The 20398-nt window shown below is 43.2% G+C and overlaps 1 protein-coding gene across 1 annotated transcript in view; it reads left to right on the top strand.

The window, feature by feature from the left end:
- The window catches only part of LOC144783776 (cathelicidin-related peptide Pt_CRAMP2-like), a 135983-nt gene extending 135518 nt beyond the window's left edge, over window positions 1-465 (top strand). Inside the window, exon 4 of the mRNA XM_078662470.1 lies at window positions 226-465. Within this exon, the coding sequence (XP_078518596.1) occupies window positions 226-348 (123 nt within the window). The 3' untranslated portion in view covers window positions 349-465. The remainder of the gene's footprint in view (window positions 1-225) is intronic.
- The last annotated feature ends 19933 nt before the right edge of the window (window positions 466-20398 follow it).

Here is a 20398-nt window from a genome sequence, read left to right as displayed (position 1 = left end):
GAATCTAGATTTCATTAAAGACACGGAGGCTCACATTATCCCGCCCATCCCGTTCCCTTTTGGTTCTGGATGTAATATTTATATTCTGAGTGTCACTTGAATATAATGTATTTCATATTTATATTGAAATGTTATTTATGGTTGTTCAATTCTTTTTTCAGGATTTGTTTGTTTATGATTACCCTTCTATTTTGGATACAATTTTCATTGTTTCCTTTCTTTCAGGTAATCCTTCTACTTAAACTACTTTGGATGTTTCATCACCGAGAAGCCGACTGGTTGTCTTCTTCATTCTCGTTTGTCTTTCACTTTGAATCTTCTGGAATCTACTGCATCTTTTTCGCCTAATTTAAAAGAGGCTGATGGTTGCTATGTTTTGTGTATTACTCTTTCTCAGTATTCTTATTAGAACCTTTGTATTGTGATGCGACTGGCTTGGATCTGCAATTAAAAGTCATTGCATAATGTGAGCCTCCGTGTCTTTAATGAAATCTAGATTCTCTAGGCATGTTAATAGGAGAATCGCAATTTACGCCTAACTTCCAAAAACGACCCAGACATGGACTACACCCAGTGAAATATTTTAGCTGCAGTTCTACAAAAGTATAGGAAAGTGTTTTAGAACCTGCCTAAACAATGGTGCAGAAATTTGTGACGTACCCCCTATTGTTAGCAGCCGCAGTCGGTAATGGGTGTACCTGCAGGGCGGTGACGTGGGGAGGGGGAGGGGCAGGGTGGGGAGTAGTAATCTATGGATTACGGAGCTTTATAGGTAAGTAAACATTTAAATAAATAAAACGAATTTCGTTGTGTGCACTGCATCTCCAAATGCGATGCAGTGCGTGCAACGAAATTCGTTTTCTTAATTTAAATGTTTACTTACCTGTAAAGCTCTGCAATCCATAGATTACTACACCCCACCCTGCCCCTCCCCCTCCCCACGTTACCGTCCTGCAGGTACACCCATTACGGACCGCGGCTGATTGTTAGGCATCCCAAAAGAGAGCAGTTGCATATTGGCTCCTTGTAAGTGAAAGTACATAACTCAAAAAGAACAATTGATGGACAGAATGCAGAACAATGTCATACATTCACCCCAGTACAGAGATCCGGGCCTAAATCCATCGTTTTTTGCTCACCATGCCATTCCAGTTTGGACCCAGCCATATGGAAATCAGTCTTGACCCTGCGCCCAATGGGAACAGTCCAGCCCGAACTGCCAGGCCAGGTCCTTCCTGGACTGGAAACAAGCTGAAACTGGCTGAAGAGGCATGAAACCCCAAAACCGGTCCTAGGATGCTTGTTTCTGGTCCAGGGAGAACCTGGCTTAGCAGTTCAGGCTGGACTGTTCCCATGAGGCAGAGGGTCAAGACTGATTTGTATATGGCCAGGTCTAAACTGGGATGGCTTGGTGAGCAAAAGAATGATGGATTTAACCCAGATCTCTTGACTGGGGGTGAATGCTTTGATTTGTTCTGTATTCCGTCCATCAATTGTGTGTCTAAAGTACATAAACTCAACAGACAATGAGGGACTCAATGAACAAAAACAGAAACCACACATAAGCATCCGAGAGACATACATGCTAACATGCAGGGCCACAATACATGTCTAGTGAAGGCCATTACATCACTACGTCTGCAAAGGAGGTAACGATACTCAAGAAACTAGCACAAACCATAGAAAGGTATTGCCATATCCACTGTGAAATTTGGGGATGTGCAAAACCATGTACTGTTTCGGTTAGAGCTCATAGCACAGAATCTTCAACTCTACACTTCATCTCTGTCAGGTACTGAAGAGAGAAAGACGTTCACTATGTTTTAGCTAAAGAAAGTGACCATAAATTAATATTGAAACTATTTAACAAACACAAATGTACAAAGTCAGTGCTTGTCAGAGAATCTGAAGTGAGAAATATAAGCTGTGAAACTTTTTCTTCTGCACTGCAAGGTACATGCTAATCGGAGCCAAATTTGACAAATATGTCTGAAAATAAGATCCTCCAAGAGAAAGTGAAGACAAATGTGCATAGTTGTAGGAGACAACAGAGAGTGGAATCAAATGGCTGCCAGCATTGTTTCATCGGTGCCAGGCTACCCAGGAAAGGCGTCTGTAAGCATGCCTGCTCAATTTATTTTATGCCTATTTGTATAACTTTGTATCAAACAGAAATGTAATACTGAATACTGAGATTGCCGTTCTGATGGCTAGCTACTTAACATGTATTAAACCTAGCAAAACTGTTAGATCTTGTGGTGCCAATAAAGTTCTTTTGATTGAATGAAGCATTTTTTTAATTGTTCCGAAAATACTTTCTGTTGTCTTAGGTTTCGAAGACTCCTAGGTATATAAAGCACTTAGGGCACGCCAATAGAATCACTAGTGCTAAGGATGTTGAGGTCAGGTCCTGAAAAGTAAAAATGGAAAGAAACTTATGCCAGAAACACAACAAATGTTCATATTTTTTATATATTGCACTGTAATGTAGTTACACTTGTATCATGCATATCATGCATCATAGCCCATAAGAGGCCTTGTGACACATTTCAGTTGACATGCAGCACACAACTCTGTAGGTTTGTTTTGGGTTCAAGAACATGATCTTATAAGGTGGAATTGTGCAGGAAGTGTTTTGGTGTCCTGCATAATGACCAGAAGTATGCTACTATCTACTTGTAGTGCTCCTATTGCTGTGCTTAGTTATGAAGTGGAGCTAGGAGGAGCAAGATATGCATTGCTATATTTTCTGGTCTATTATGTTGTGTGAACAAATACTGTCTGGTAGTTCTTTGTTTGTTGTAGACTGTGGTGGTGATCTGCTGAGGAATAGTCAGATCTTTGCTGCCTGACTGAATTCTGAAAGACCTTGATGTATCTTAATTCTGCAAGAAAATTCAAGAAATTTGCTGCCAAACCAGAGAAGGAGGCCCCACCCATGTATGTCTTCTTGAAGGGAGGGAGGGTAAGACGGTAAGACAGCCTAGGGTGTAGGTCTTTTTATTCTGCATATATCACTTGTATCACTGAGGTTACATTAAATAAATGATGGCACAGAGCTCCCGAAGACCATGTGGGCAAAGTGTAGTACTTTAAAAGTGGCGGATTTGGCAGTGGGTAGCCTGTGGAGCACTTGAATGGCTACTGAGGTGTGACCACTTCTACCGGTCAGCGATGCACTAACTCCCATCCTCAACACCTCAATTGAATCAGCCACATTCTAGGACAGCTGGACACCTGGCAGCATGTCACTCGCTTACCCCTGTTCAAGAAACCATCCACTGACGGAGCCACACTTTCTAACAACAGACCCATCTCCCTCCTACTGTTCATAACCAGAAAAGGCCTTACAGAAACTAATCAACCAATGCCTCACTGGCCACCTCAACAACCATGCAGTCCGGATTCAGGTCCAACCACAGCATAGAAACAGCATTTGTTGCCATCACAAACGATATATGCATTATTCTTGATAGAGGCAACCTTCAATCTGTTGGACTTGGACTTCCTGCAGCATTTGACACGGTCTCACACCCAATCCTCATCTAGCGTGTGCAGGAGATTGATATTCATTGATAAGGTCTACACTAGATCTGCTCTTTCCTAACAGATAGAGCACAAACAGTCAGCCTGGCACCTTCCTCCTCAGAAGCCTGCAAATTGATCTGTTGAATGCCTCAAGGTTCATCACTTAGCCCCACCCTGTTCAACGCATACATGAGGCCTCAAGCCAAGTCCTCCATGCACACAACATTAGCATATTCTCCTATGCCGCTGACGTGCAACTCATGTTCTCCCTCTCACGTAAGACACCCAACAGAAGAAACCGGCTCATCGCCTGCATGACCAAAGTTGCAAAATGGATAAAACCAACTTCTAAAGCTCAACACTAACAATACAGAAGTAGTGATCTTCAGTAGGAACACCTTACCACGAGACTTCAACTGTTGCCAGCTGAACCTGGACATACACCCTGCACCAACAGCAAGACCTCAGAATAATCATCAACAGTAACCTAGATATATCCACACAAGTCAACGCCATCGCAGCATCATGCTTTTACACCCTAAAGATGCTGAAGAATAGCTCCCAAGCAACACTAGAAAAACTGTCACTCATGCCCTACTCATCAGTAACTTGGACTATGGGAACACCCATTACACTGGTATCACCAAGCAGTTCACTAGAAGGCTACAAAACATTCAGGACTCAGTAGCCAAACTCAGCCTTAACCTGCCACAGAGAATTCCATCACAGCACACCTAAGGGAGCTACACTGACTCCCGATATACAAACATGCTAATTTCAAACTCCTCACACCCACATTCAAGACACTGCACAACTTAGGCCCTGCCTACCTGAACAGTTGCACCTCCTTTCACCAACCGTCCAGACACCTCCACTCTGCAGGACTCCTACTCACACTCATCCCAAGCATGCATGCAACCAAATCAGGATGATGAGAGTTCTCTTTCATTGCACCTAAATTGTGGAATGACCTCCCACACTACATCAGACCTCCTCGTCTCTTTTTGATTTCCCCAAGAAGCTGAAGACCTTGCTTTTCAATTAACCAACCTAAAATAGGCAGGGCTAGGCACACATACCTGCTCAGCACTATGATATCCTCACACGTGATAGTGCTCTTTACATCTACACATAACATCACAGAGGCGGAGGAATAGTAGTTACCTCCCGGCTGCATTTTACATTTGTTGTAGTCTACACATTAGAACAGCAGGGCTCTCATTCAAAATCCACAGAAGAACAAAGCTGATGGTGTCCTTAACAGTCTGTATTACATCTAATAATAATAATAATAATAATAATACCAGCCTTTGTAAAGCACGCAGCTACCTCAGGCAAGGTGTCCCGACGCTGGGGGCAGTCGGAAAGATTAAGTGAGCTATTGCCCTGAGTCACAAGGTGCTGGGCAAACCAGCCGCCGGTGCCAGGGATCGAACTGTGAGCTCCCGTGGTCTGGATGCAGCTTCCCTGGCCACTGTACCACACCTAGGGCCCTATTATGATGTCATCAGGAAGGCCATCCCAGAGTTGTCTGGAGTCAGACCTTCCAACCGATTCGTACTGGGGTCCGGTTCTACCCAACAATGCATTATTATGCCTAAAACCCTTTACTTACTGAACGACTAGGTCACTCCGAATCCGTCTTAATTTTCCTAATGAGAAGCCTCCTGAAACGCAGAAAGGAGTCATCCGGAGGCATTTCCCAGATCGAATCCGAACTGCAAGTATGATGCGTACTTCCCATGCACCATAATTGGTTGCCACAACCAACATGCCAGAGCATCCGGAAGGGGAGCATCTCAGCTCCGATTTGCGCCACACCACAATTCCTGGAAACGAGGTGGTGCAGCCATGTGTCCCATTGTGCACATCATCCCCATACTCTACGTCCACCAAGAATACTACCACGCGATTGTAGCAGATAGTAAGTCTGACACCTACCCCTACACAACACCCACATCAACTTTGCAAAAGACTATACAAGAAAAAATAGGGGCACAACTACAGCCAAATTGGGGGGAGAATACTTCGAGCAATTTAAGGACAATTTTCAGGAGGGGCAATTCGGACCCAAAGGGGGGGCTGGAGGCTCATAACCCCAAATAATGTAGAGTCAAACCTGAGTTTCGGGGGTTAAAACCTCCAGCAATGTTGAGTTGAACATGGGTTTGGGGGCTAATATCCCCAGCAATGTAGAGGCAAACCTAGGTTTTGGGTGGTATATACCCCCAGTGATGCTTAGGAAAACCTGGGGTTGGGGGTTAATACCTCCAGCAATGTTGAGGCAAACATGGGTTTGAGGGCTAATAATCCTGGCAATGTAGAGGCAAACCTGGGTTTTGGGGGATAATACCCCCAGCAACGCTGAGGCAAACCTGAGGTTGGGGGACTAATACCCCCAGCAATGTGGAGGGAAACTTGGATTTTGGGGATTAATGCCCCCAGCAACACTGAGGCAAACCTGGGGTTGGGGTAAATACCCCCAGCAATGTAGAGGCAAACCAAGGTTTGGGGCGTTAATACCCCCAAGCAATGTTGATGCAATCCTGGGGTTGGTGGGTTAATACCTCCAGCTATGTTGAAGCAAACATGGGTTTAGGGGCTAATACCCCCAGTAATGTGGAGGCAAACCTGGGGTTGGGGGGTAAATGCCCCCAGCAATGTTGAGGCAAACCTAGGGGTTGGGGAGCTAATACCCCCAAGCAATGTTGAGGCAATCTTGGGGTTGGGGGGTTAATGCCTCCAGCAATGTTGAAGCAAACATGGGTTTAGGGGCTAATACCCCCATTAATGTAGAGGCAAACCTGGGGTTGGGGGGTAAATGCCCCCAGCAAATGTTGAGGCAAACCTAGGGTTGGGGGGCTAATACCCCCAGCAAGGTAGAGGCACACCTGGGTTTTGGGTTTTAATACCCCCAGCAATATTGAGGCAAACCTGGGGTAGGGGTTTAATACCTCCAGCAATGTTGAGGCAAACCTGGGGTTTGTGGGTTAATACCCAACAATCTTGAGGCAAATCTGGGCTTGAGGGTAAATACCCCCAGCACTGTAGAGGCAAACCTGAGTTCGGGGTGTTAATACCCCCAGCAATGTTGAGGCAAACCTGGGGTTTTGGTGTTAATGCCTCCAGCAATGTGAAGGCAAACATGGGTTTGAGTGGCTAATAGCCCCAGCAATGTAGAGGCAAGGCTGGGGTTGGGGGGTTAATACCTCAGGCAATGTTGAGGCAAACATGGTTTTGGGGGCTAATACCCCAAGCAATTTAAAGGCAAACCTGGGTTTTGGGGTTTAATTTCCCCAGCAATGTTGAGTCAAACCTGGGGTTGGGGGTAAATACCCCCAGCAATGTTGAGGCAAACCTGGGTTTGCGGTGTTAATACCCCCAAAAAATGTTTGGGCAAACCTGGGTTTGGGGGTTAATACCTCCAGCAATTATAGACGCCCCTCTGGCGGCCTAGCGATTTTCATTTCAATTGATCTAAATGCGGAACATTTGGAACTAGTCACAAACAACTGTAATGTTCAGTCTGTATTGCTAAAATACAAGATTGATGAACCAAAAAGATCGCTAAAGTTGGTTAATATATATATTCCACCAACGTTTACTTCTAGGAAGACCATGTGTGGTACTATTTCCACCTACTTGGTAGAGCAAAGGATAGTGGACCCCTTTGTGGATTTCATTATTACAGGAAATTTCAATCTAAATCTGCTAGTATCCTCTTCAAGAGATGATGTGACACAGTCGCAAGATCACCAATGGTTAATTACGGCACAAGGATTAGAGACCTCAACTAAACCGAGACAAAATCAAATAGGACAACATTTTCTGAAGGATATGGAAGCTTTGGGGCTACGAACACTTAATGGTAGATTCCCAACGGAATGGACTGTTCCCATGAGGCACAGGGTCAAGGCTGATTTGCATATGGCCATGTCTGAACTGGGGGGTGTGGAGTGCAAAAAAACGATGGATTTAGGCCCAGATCTCTGTACTGGGGTAAATGTATGACATTGTTCTGCATTCTGTCCATCAACTGTTGGTTTTGCAGATTCCCAACGGACTCACCTCCGGCATGGTCCTGCTATTCCCATAATACCAAATCTCGTATTGACTATACTATGGTATCATTGAATATTTTTACCAACTGTACTTCGTACTATTTAAAGAAGGTCCCAGAGAGTGATCACTGCCAGCAAATTATCACCACATCATTTGTAAACAAAAAACATCAAATCTATTTAACAACGCAAGGTCAAATTGGAACTACTAACTACCGGAAATTAACTGGGGAAACAAATAACAAACGATTGACCAGTGATCTGGCTCTAAAGCTGGCTATGGAATGTTTCGAAGAAACGCCAGCTACATCAACAATTGACCAATGGGCCAGTTTTATTTCCAAACTACCTAGTCATAATGGTAACCACAATGACCGTAGAGGTAGATATGTGACTCGAACAGAAAAAAGGGTAAACCAAATCAACCTTCCATATGCAGTACAGAAAATGAAACGAACTAGAAATCGACTAAGGAAAGAGCTGACAAAGTTCCCCAATAAAGATGAAACTAAAGCCACTTTAAAGGAGTTAAATCAAAATTTAAGGAGATTAATCTGGAATGAATAAACGGCAGCTAATAATAACCTTTGGACCCAAAACTTTTATGCCAGTAACCAAGGAAACTCAAGGGAGTTTTGGAAGATGATAAATAGCCTAACTAGGCCTGATAAAGCTGTAGTCTCATCAGTACTAACTGAGACAGAATGGGCAGATTTTTTGGGGCAACATCTAAATCTATATTCTACAAAACCTGGAATCAGAGAGCACTGCTCACGGAAGGATACTCTAATTCCATGGCAAGAAACTGATCTCGAAATAACACAAGAACCAATTGCTAAGCTTATAAAGAAACAGAAAGATGGAGCACCAGGGCCAAACGGTACACCCTTTGCCCTATATAAAGAGGATCCTGACCCATGGGCAGAACATCTTGCAAGGGTCTTCACAGAAGTATTCAGGAAAAGGGTGACACCGGAAAGCTGGAGAGGGTCTCTAATATCCCCCATATACAAAAAAGGAGATTGGGCGTTGCCGGAAAACTATTGATTAATAACCCTACAGGACACCGATGCAAAATTATTTGCAGGGCTTTTGTTAACATCCTTATCTGATTGGGCAAAGAACAACAGCATTCTCCCGACTAACCAAACCGGCTTTATTAAAGGACTAGGAGCAGCTACTAACATCTTAGCCCTATCTGTTTTAATCGACAAAGCAATCACAAAAAGACAACCCTTGTATTTATGCTTTGTTGATTTTAAATCAGCCTTTGACTGTGTAGACAGAGAACACCTATGGGTAAAACTGCATGCACAAGGGCTTCCTCCCTTGTTATTACACCTGATCCGTCTTCAGCATACAAATAATTGGGCTAGAGTACGTATCGGTAATGGTCACTCATTAACTAAGGAGATACCAATGCTAGGTGGATTGAAGCAAGGATGTGTATTGGCACCCTTATTATTTAACTTGTTTTTAGTTGATTTGACGGAGGCCTTGAACAACATAAATGCAGCCCCACCTAAGCTTGCAGATAAACATATATCGAATCTACTCTATGCAGATGATGTCATCCTTTCAGGAAGCAATTAAAAACTTGGCTCTTTACTCAAAAGACCTGATCCACCGGCATTACTTATTGTTCCCTCTGAGCTGCTCACATAGCGCCGGGACACCTCCTTGCAAGGTAGCTGTTCGCGCTCTAGAAATTTCGGTATTATTATTTATTATTATCCTTCTGAGTAACACAAAGGTGGGCCTACAACGGTTAATAACACGCATACAGGAATACGCGATAGAAAATAATATGGTAATAAATGAATCCAAATCCAAAGTTATGGTTGTTACAAAAAATTCAAGACGGAAGTACAATTCAAAATGGTTCCTGGGAAAGGATACCTTGGAACAAGTTAAATCCTATAGGTATCTGGGAGTCATATTTAACGACATTGGTAACTTTGGCCCTCAGAAACTTGACATCACCAGGAAAGCAAATGCTTTAACAGGTGCATTTGGGATAATTAAAAAGTCCACGAGCAATTTAACTTACCAACCACTTCTTAAGGTAATATCGGCGAAATTGTTACCTTCTCTAACCTATGGCAGTGAGGCCCTAAACGGAAAAGATGCAGAAATTATTAATAATGCTATCGCAAAAACTTTTCGATCCCTCTTTCTACTACCAAAAAATGCTTCACAAGACCAAGTCAGGCTCGAATTTAGCTTGAATAATCAACTGCAAGCACGAAAGGGTCATATAATCAAGGTATGGAACAGAGTGAAAAATGATAAGGAGAACCTAATTTCGCAGCTTCTATGGAAAGAAATTGAGGGTAATAATAAATCATCTGCCTGGAAATACCTGGACCAGGCTCTGGATGTATTTGAGATTAGGGGGATTTGGACTACTACCATAACCCAGGAATCTTTAAAAAAAGTTGTGAATAAAACAAAAGATTACCTATCATTGATAAGTGACAAAGAGACCTTTGTTAAAAGGAAACACGCATGGTCCATAATAAATGGTTACAAAAAAAAAGAGGCCTCAGCAGTATCTGGACACAGCATGGTCGTTGAGAAGTAAACATATCTTAATCAAAGCACGATTTGGAATATGGCCAGGAGAATCCCATGCAATACCTTGGAAAAAAGTTGAACACAATATATCGTGTGGGTTGTGAAAATCTGGAGAGGGAAATATTATACATCTCCTGTGCCTCTGTTCAGAACTAAACAATGAAAGACTAACATTATTAAAAAAGGTATTTAATGAAAGAGGGATAAGGACTTGCAGACAAGCAGTGATTCGATGTCTTTGCCCAGATGATGTACCCATTAATTCTGCTTTGACAACATTTTTAACAATAGTATCGAAAAAATTAGAAAAATGTAACATTGATCATTATAATGGCTAAATTCTCCTTTAACTCCGAAACATATGAACTTGTTTTATTTAAACAGTTTTAATAATGAGTGTATGTAATTTTAAAGATTCACCGCTATTTAAAAAGGCAATTTTTATGATGTATTGTAATTCAAATGTACATAATGGAGCATTTTACCCTTTTGTAAAGATTTTAATTAATCAATCAATAAACAACTACTACTACTACTACCTGCAGCAATGTTAAGGCAAACATGGGTTTGGGGGGCTTACACCCCCAGCAATTTGAGGCAAACCTGGGGTTGGGGGTAAATACCAACAGCAATTTGAGGCAAACATGGGGTTTGGGAGCTAATACCCCCAGCAATCTAGAGGCAAACCTGGGTTTGGGGTGTTAATTCCCCCAGCAATGTTAAGGCAAACCAGGCATTGAGGGGTTAATACCTACAGCAATGTTGAGGCAAACATGGGTTTGGGAGGGTAATACCCCCAGCAATGTAGAGGCATACCTGGGTTTGGGGGGAAATACCCCCAGCAATGTTGAGGCAAATCTGAGGTTTGGAGGTTAATACCCCAGCAATATTGCGGCAAACCTGAGATTTGGAGGTTAATACCCCCAGCAATATTATGGGAAACCTGGGATTGGGATGTTAATACCCCCAGCAATGTTGACGAAAACCTGGGATTGGGTGTTAATACCCTCAGCAATGTGTACCCGAACAATGTAATTGGTGCTCTTGCAAAGTGCCTCAATACCTACAGATAGAGTACATGCTGCAGGAATTCTTTAAAAAACAAACCCAAATGTCATTTTGCAGAAAATGCATTCTCACAATGACAGCAAAAATTACTCGCAACTTTGAGGAATGGGCAGAGTGGAGATGCTGGTGCTCTAGGGACTATTGAAAAAGAAATGAAGCCTCATCATCTAGTAAATGCCTTAAAAACTTGTGAAAGACTCAGGTGTTGATGCACAACATGTCAGACCAGCCACATACAGCAGCTCAAGGACTGTATGTGTGTGTGCCGAAGCTGTCTCGGCCTTGGCTGACACACACGACGATGGGCTGAAGCTCATAGAGCCCTATGGGTGTTGACTATGATCAGAAAGTGTTCTGCATAGGCTTGGTTTGGCTATGTTTGAAATTGGACCTTGGTCGATGGGCCAGTGCACCAGGATCGATCACTAGTGGGCCACGGTTTTGGAGCCTCTATAAAACACACGAAGAGACTGACTTACTTCACCAGTCCCCACCAGTCCACTGCAATGTGGCACAAGTATGTGGTCCGCTGACCTGCTGTGCTGTAAATTGAGCCTGGGGAAAGCCTTTGGAGCATACTCACCTTGGTGCACTGCCTTGCATGCCTTGAGAGAAACAGTGTCATCTCCCCCACCCGCCCATCACTTTCAGGTCATGGCAGTAGCAGGGAGGTTGCGTTGTATGTAGGGGCTTGCAGGAAGCAAATCTTATTTGGACAATCTAACCGAAACACCACCATCTTGATCGGCAGCAGTGAGCCTTTGTGAAACCGCCATTAACAGGTAAAAGCACAGAGGCTACAATGAAAGAGATATCACATAGTGTTTGTCAATTACTTTCAGAGTGCCAGAACATAATTCTGATCCCAAATCGAACATGTGTCCCTAGGATAGTGTGCATGTCCAATGAGGAATGGCATCATCAGGTAGGTGCACTTAGCCACCAAATACGAATTAGAAACACTCTTTTGACGGTGGAACAGGAATTGCCATCAACACATATATATGTATCACAAAGTTAATGACTGAGTTCACTACAACACACACTGTAACATTGCAGGGCAACAGAACTCCAATTTACTCACAAAAGTATGACATTGTGATGCCTCTGTGTACATTAAAGCCTAGAGGATATTGACCCCGACAACACACTACTCCACAGACCCAGTACCTCTGTACTGATTTGAGTGACTGTCAATATAACAACCTAGAGGTGGTTGTGTCCCTTTCGTCTTTGAAATATTTTTAGTCAAAATCCATCTGGGTTATGAAAGAAGCATGGGCCAACAACAAGTTGGGAAACAGTCATCAAGGGGAGACTGTGGGAGCTGCACACAGCTCCCAATCTGTATGTGTTCACAGTCATCTTTGGAGAATGTCAGTCACAGCAATTCTGCATCGAGCTCCTCAGGCTGCAGTATTTGCTGCAAAAAAATATGCCATGTTGAATGTGGAGATTGTGTACTGCAGAGTAGTAGGAGTATGCATGAGTCTCAGGACGTAGGATCCACCAACAGTGTTGCAGGGCAAAGCTTATTGTGTAAGATAAGCTGCCAGTACTTGTGAGGATGCCAGGGGGGGATGGCTAAATCTGTGGCTCCCAAACACAATCAACATAGAAATCCTCAAGCCAGGGGATATGGGGATATCTTGTGAGGATATGCCAGCATATGTAAAGCGCACAGCTACCTCCGACTGAGGTGTCCCGGTGCTGGGGGCAGTCGGGAAGATTAAGCAAGCTATTGCCCAGAGTCACATGGTCCTGGGTTAACCTGCCCTGGGAGCTGGGGATCAAACCGCGAACCCTGTGGTCTGGAGACAGGCAACCTGGCTGCTGCGGCACACCTCTTTCATATGTGCAGAATGAAGTCTGCTACATCCACATTTGGCACTGAAACACTGTCTCCAAATCTATGAAAACATAAAGGAGACCTTCCACAAAGACATATTGCCATCACGCTCTAGGGCAGTGTTTAATGGGCAAAATGGGAGCACCAATGGACACACACAAGGGCTATCCTTGCCAAACCAGATTAGAGGTTGCAAAATATTGACAATGTAAACACTCATTGGAACTGAGTGTAATGAACTGAACTGAACTGAGTGTAATGTTCCAGTGTCACATCTGTGGTTGCATGTAGTGCTATGTGTTCTCCTCAGCACAACCAGATATATCATCACAATGAGTCCATCTCCCTTGTTGTCCCCATACTTTGAACATTCAAAGTCAGTATGCCAATAATAACCATGCATGTGTAGTCTACTGGGAAGTGTCGGGATGTGTTTCTGGAGTAGTCTGACACCAGGTGACACAACAACACACATCATTTACTTCTCAGTTGAGGGGGATATAGTGCTCTAAGCAATGTACTGTTATCCAATGTTCTATTTTCATGACATTACAATATAAGCAATCACCACCTCCATCAAAAGGCAGTAAGCAAGGGCAAGAATGAACAATCATGTGACTACAACTACCTACTAAGGGTTTCTCCACACAGCTGCCCACACACAACTCAGACAAGGCAAGGCTAGATGGAGGCAAATTGTCCTGTGAGGACAATAGGTTTTGCATATGTCAGTGTACTCAGAGCGGCCTTTACAACAATCATTCATGAGCATTCAGTGTCAGACAGCAAGCTGCAGCAAACACTATCTTCATATTTACGCTGGCTACTTTTTTTGCCTACTTACATACACATAATCTACATATATGTACATTCAACATTACTTTATGACCAGCAAGATCTCCACTTGTGCAGGTATGACCCCTCTCACATTCACCTCAAAATACATGCTCATTTCTCAAATGTATCATACACACACAAGTATGTCATACGCACACTCTGGTGCATCTAGAAGGAAAAGTATGTCTGCCCCACAAGCTCAAGATCTGACTGCTCTCACCGTCAGCACCATCAGCACCCACTGGGAGGCGGCTGCCCTGGAGCTAAGGAGGAGCCGCAGGGCAGCAGCGCACTGTCTCCTCCAGTGCAACACGAGCAGTGGCAACACGCGTCCAGCCTACACTGTTTTGGAAGAGGAAGTCGGGTCTCGACAAAAGAAGATAAAGGGGGCAGGTTTTTTTTTTTAGTCCCCTGAATATGACAGCCCCGGTGAGAAGACAGGCTCCCACGAAGGAGAATGCAGCCAGTGGGGATAGGGGAAAGCGTCTCCCCATGTCCGCTCAAGGAGTAACACAGTACCCTGAGGAGGGGGTTAATCCTTGTGCATTTTTGAGGTGTGAGTTGAAAAGTCACAGTATAAAAGCAGGAAAGGGTAGGAAAAAGTTAAACGGTCATAAGCCTTAAATTACCCTCTCCCTAAGATCATACTTCAAGGTGCAACCTATTGTGGTTGATGTCACAATGCAGGCAGAAGCACTAAAAAAGAGTTCAGCGACTCAGCATGCTACAGAGTCTAACATAAAGCAAATGGCTGTCTTGGGGGGTTCTCCTACACTAAACCTCATGAGTAGTCAGGGACTGCAACATATAGAAGTGTAGGGAGCAAAGGGAGAAGCTGCTGCTCCCAGGATCTCAAGACCTCTCGTTCAAAGTGGGGAAAGTGAGCCGTCTACGGCTGAGGTAGCTTCTGAAAACCCTACAGGGATTCCACCAGCATTTATTGAAGCTCTGTTCCATACCCTTTTGGAGGATATTAAAAAGGGGTTCACTGTTTCTGAATCCAATCAGGGAGAGATTAGAAGTTTCTGCGAAACACTGGAAAATAAGATAGATCTCCTGAATCTAAGAACTGAGACTCTCGAGAACTCTGTATGGGAATTGAAAAATGAATTAAGCACTGCAAAAGCTGATATACTGGCTCACAAAGGAGAAGAGCAGGAGGTCTGAGACAAGCTTGAACAGTTAGAGAATAACTCCAGGAAGAGCAACCTTTGCATTTTGAATGTTCCAGAAGGGAAGGAAGGAGAGGATCTAAAGTCCTTGATTGTCACATTAATAAAGGAAACTGTGCAGATTGAGGAGACTGAAGAAGAACTACAGAAAGATATAAAAAGGGTGCATAGGGATCCCTTTAGAAGGACCCCTAACAAAACCAAGCCGCAAAAGATTCTCCTGAATTTTTACACCTATTCCTTAAAAGAAAACATCTTGACCATGGCTATGAAAGCTAAATCACTGATGGGGAAAGATTTTTCATTTGAAATAAATGACCTTCACAAGCCACCTTAGACGGGCAATGGGAACTAGGGAAACAATTAGATGAGTTTAAAAAGCTGTGGGCCTTTGCCCAACTCAAATGTCCTGCTTTCCTGAAAGTCATGTATAAAGACAGAATTCACAAAGTAAGATGCAAACAAAAGGCAGATGAGCTTTCGGAAAGTATGAAAAATGGTGATAGATAACATAAGAAATGTTCTTTTTGTTTCTCCTCGTTCTGTGGTAGGCTAAAGTTTCCTTCTTTCTAATCGGATTTAGCTGGCTCGGGGGTACACGTAGGGGTTAGGCAAATAGACAAATAAATAGATAAGCAAATAAACAAATGCACAAATTAAATGATAAGAAAACAAATGAAAAAGGTAGATATCTACTAAAATCTGTTGTGTTCAATGGATTCTCCACCAAAGAGAGTTGCTAAGGCTGGTTGCCCCAGGGTGTGGCAGCTAGGACTAATATCAAGTCCAGGACAATAGTGGGTTGGGTTCTCCAGGATGGGGTACAGGGGTGGGGAGTTGGGAGGGGTGCACTGAGTGGGGAGCATGTAGGGAAAAAAATTCTCCTCATTTGCCTTAGATAGGTTATTTACCTCAGAGAGATATGTAATGGTCTGGTTTCTTTCTCATGCCTCAAATATGCCTCAAATTTAAATTAACCAGGAAATGGTCCAGTTTTTATCTTGGAATGTGAATGGCTTGCGTGTTAAATGAAGAAGGGTAAGAATCATACAATACATTGAGATTCTCCAGCCCAAGTCATTATCCTGCAAAAGACCCACCTGATGAAAAACGGGTCTGCTTTTGAAACTTGCAGCTTTCCACAAAGACCGGCACTGAACATTTCGTGTTGGTGCAGCCATGTCTTATGAAGGAGGAGAAAGCAAGTAAGTGGGTTGACGTGCCACGCAGTCAAATGACGAGTAACACTTGAAGTGCTGAGTGCTCATGGGAATTGAAGTCCAAAAGGGGGATGCGCTATAGTAAGTAAAAAAAACAGCACCTGATCATTGGTGAAATATGGACTGCAATGTGACGTGAACAGGCCTGTCGGAAAGCAGAGATTATCATTAAGCGGGCCTTGAACACAGGAGGCCTGCATTTGGGCAGCCATTTTACCCATAATTGTATATGGTGTCTATGGGAAGGCACAATGTGTGAAACAACAAACAATATAGCAAAACAAAACTTTATTTCAGTGAAGTCATGAATATTCTTGAGATTATTACACTACTTCAGGGGTTTATTTTCCTGAAGACTCTACACGTGATGGGCTGTGGTGCTCTCCTATATTTGCTGTGCAATGGCTCATGGAGAGTGAGAGAGATATTATAATGTCTGCTGGGAGCAGATTGAGTTAGCTTTGTTTCCCCTCCAGCCATAAAATCTCATCGTTCAGACCAGTGGTGGTGCTCATAAGTCTATAGATCCACCCTTGTTCATAATCAAATCGCTTTTTTTCAGATGCCTGTGACAGTAGTTTATCAATTATGAGCAGGAAAAGTCATTCTCTCAATGTTCCACGGACGGGAAATGGAGCAACAATTTGGTAATTGTATTTTTGCACTGAAGGTGCTCCTGCACTCATTGATTTTATTTATTTTTATTTAAATTATGTAATTTATTTAAATTATTTGTAGAGCGCAACTGTGCCAAAAATTGGTATCCTGGCGCTGTAGCTACAATTGTATATTTTGAAGAATAAGAGGTGCGGGCCCAAGAGATTATATTGATATAGACATCTGTTTTTTGTGGACCAACCAGGTCTTTAAAGCTTTCCTAAATTTCAACAAATCTGTCAGACCTCTCAGGTCAGATGGTAACCTATTCCAAAACTAGGCGGCCATCATTGAGAAGACACAACCCTCTTGTCGTGTCTTGTTGATTTGAGTGCATATCTTTCTAGCAGTCATGAATATGTATTTTATGGCACAGGGGCAGATAACAGCATAGGCTACGTTGGTAGTATTGCAGTTAGTATGTAGTCTCAAGGCCCATGGTTTTCTCAATCCCAGATCTAGGGCCAGATGTAGGTAGGACTAATTTACCGATTCTTATTTACCAAATTTTACCGATTCGGTAAATAAGAATCGGTAAATAAGAAGGGGGAGATGTAGGAACATCCAGATGTTCCTTTTACCGAATCGGTAAAAATCGGTATTTACCGATTCGGTAAATACCGACCGGTAATGCCCATTCATTCCTATGGGCTTTGAAGCCCATAGGAATGAATGGGCATTACCGGTCGGTATTTACCGAATCGGAAAATACCGATTTTGACAAGGGTGCAGGGGGTGTCACTTTGACACCCTCTAGCACCCCCAAAAAAGGTTTGGGGGCCATGTGGCAGGCATACCTGCCCTAAGGGCAGGTCTGCCTGTCATATGGCACAGGTGTGCATGCACACATGTGCATGCACACCTGAATTGGTATTTTACCATCAAATTGAATTTGATGGTAAAATACCGAATTTGTAGGGCTTGTGGGACTCAGAAGAGTCCCACCTACATCTCAATTTTACCGATTCTGTAAAAATACCGGTCGGTAAATTTACCGACCGGTATATTTACCGATTCGGTAACATTACCGAATTGGCCTGTTTCCTTCCCCCTACATGTCAAAAGCCAAATACCGGTCGGTAACGGCCGAAATCGGCCGTTACCGACCGGTATTTGGCTACCTACATCTGGCCCCTAGTTCTTTCACTGGTTTGGTTAAGGGACAAATATTGCAATGGCTGCCCGGGTAATGGCCTATCACTGGGGGCAAATTCCACAGTGTCTGAATGGTAGGTTTGTTAGCGACAAGAGGCTTAGGCCTGGTATACACTAAAGGCTCTCTCAGCAATGTTCCCCATTTGAAGGAGCACTTTGGCTTTTGAAAATTTCGATAACCCAAAGTGAGGATCTTCAACTGTTAGATACCATGTTTTTCACCTGACTGGAATGTGTCCCATATGCGGAACTGCAAATGCGATGCTCGTGCTTATGTTTTTCAAATGATTGCAGGAGTGATTTTCCCAGATTATTGTGAGCCCTCTTTTTTTTTGGGATCAGTTTGATGGGATAACTTTTAGACTTTAGTTTTTCTGTCAAAAAAATCCTCATGTTGGTCACAGTCACTTTTGTCCCTACAATTTTCCCTCAGTCTGATTAAAAAGTATCATGGGATTCCATCACACCCATTGAATTCATACTAGACTATACACATGGCTCTCACCAGAAATTATTTCCAATTTGAGGATAAACACTTTTCGTCGACACTCAGGACGTCGTTGGACAGCACATTTGCCCCATGCATAGTGTTTCTCTATGTCCATTATTTTGAAACAAAACATATTTACAATAGCGCATGCCATTTGTTACCAATATAAAAATGTGGAAACTATATATTGAAGATATCTTTATCATATGGTGACGTAAAGAATCATAGGCTCTAAAATCTGCCGAATTGTTAAACTTTAGAGATGATTGTCTGAGATTTACCACCACGACAAACAGACAAACAATCACGTTTCTGGATCAAAAAATTTGGGCACATGACAACCATCGCAAAACTTAGGTATAACACAAAGCCACTGATTGTAATAACTTGATAAGGTACAATAGCTTCTATCTGAAGTCACTTAAGGACAATGTTATATTAGGTTAGTTACATTTAATATAGCGCTCAAATCACCTGGCAACATCTCAGATCTGCATACCATAGCAGGCAAGCATCTACAAAACAGATCTCATTGAGAGAAGGAGGCTTTCAATATTTTCCAAAATTGGCAATAATTAGAACAGACGCAAATATGCACTGGGAGTCTATTCCGGTAGCCAGGGGCCAAATAAGAAAAAGTTCTCCCTCCGCATCTAAACAAGCGAATGTGGGGGACACACAACAGCTTGTCCATGGATCTTAGATTTCTGGTGGGTACGTACAATGTAACTTTCTTTTGGAGATAACTGGGGCCATTGCCTCTTATAGCCTTATAGCCTTGTATGTAAGGCTGCAGATCTTAAAGATGCTCCTTTACTTCACTGGCAGCCAATGCAGGTACTTCAATTAAAGAGACAATGGTGTACCTGGCGGAAGAATAAAGATGAGTCAAGCAGCCATATTTTGTACCACCTGTAGTTTGGCCACAAACGTCTCATTAGCTGCAGCCAATAGAGCATTCCCATTATCTAGTTGACTCACTGCTGGATCTTGAACTAATATTCTTCTCACAGGGAGTGGCAGAAATGGGAATATGCTGCGTAGGAGTCATATATTGGGGTAGCACCTGCAAGTTGTATCCATGGTCTTTCATAGAGAGGTTTTGGACCATTTTTATTATACCGAGATTCTTCACAATTATATGGGAGATGGGACTGAGCCTAATTGGGAGGGCCACCTCTCATTCGACCACAGAGTATTGGCTTTGTCGAACAGCATGATCTCTGTCTTTTTGACATCTGCTGAGGAGGTGATGAGTATAGTGCATTATGTACCACCTGTAGTTTGGCCACAAACGTCTCATTAGCTGCAGCCAATAGAGCATTCCCATTATCTAGTTGACTCACTGCTGGAGCTTGAACTAATATTCTTCTCACAGGGAGTGAAAGCCCCATGTGAAAGGGCCTGCGTCAGTCTAATGCCTGCTGTGAGGCAGGCGTAAGAAATTGACGCATTTGTGTCCTAGAAGTGGCGCAGTGAAATCTCATAGTTTTTTCACTGCGTCACTTCTATGACCTTTTCTTGCGTCGGAACGGCCCCCCCTGCATACATTATACCTGGCGTAGGTATAATGTAGCGCAGGGGTTTACAAAGTGACGCATCTACCTAGATTCGTCACTTTGTAAATATGGTGCAACAAGGAAACATTTTTACGCTGCTGGTGCGTCACAAAAAGTGACGCACCGGCGGCGTAAAAGTGACTCACACCCTCATAAATGAGGCCCCTGCTTTCTCCCGATAAGACCTGGCCACACAAACATTAATTGTTCGGCTGATGTCTGGGC

The sequence above is a fragment of the Lissotriton helveticus genome, chromosome 10, assembly GCF_964261635.1.
Source record: "Lissotriton helveticus chromosome 10, aLisHel1.1, whole genome shotgun sequence".
Lineage (NCBI taxonomy): Eukaryota > Metazoa > Chordata > Amphibia > Caudata > Salamandridae > Lissotriton > Lissotriton helveticus.
The sequence above is the reverse complement of the archived record's forward strand: the minus strand, read 5'-3'. Positions and strand labels throughout refer to the sequence as shown.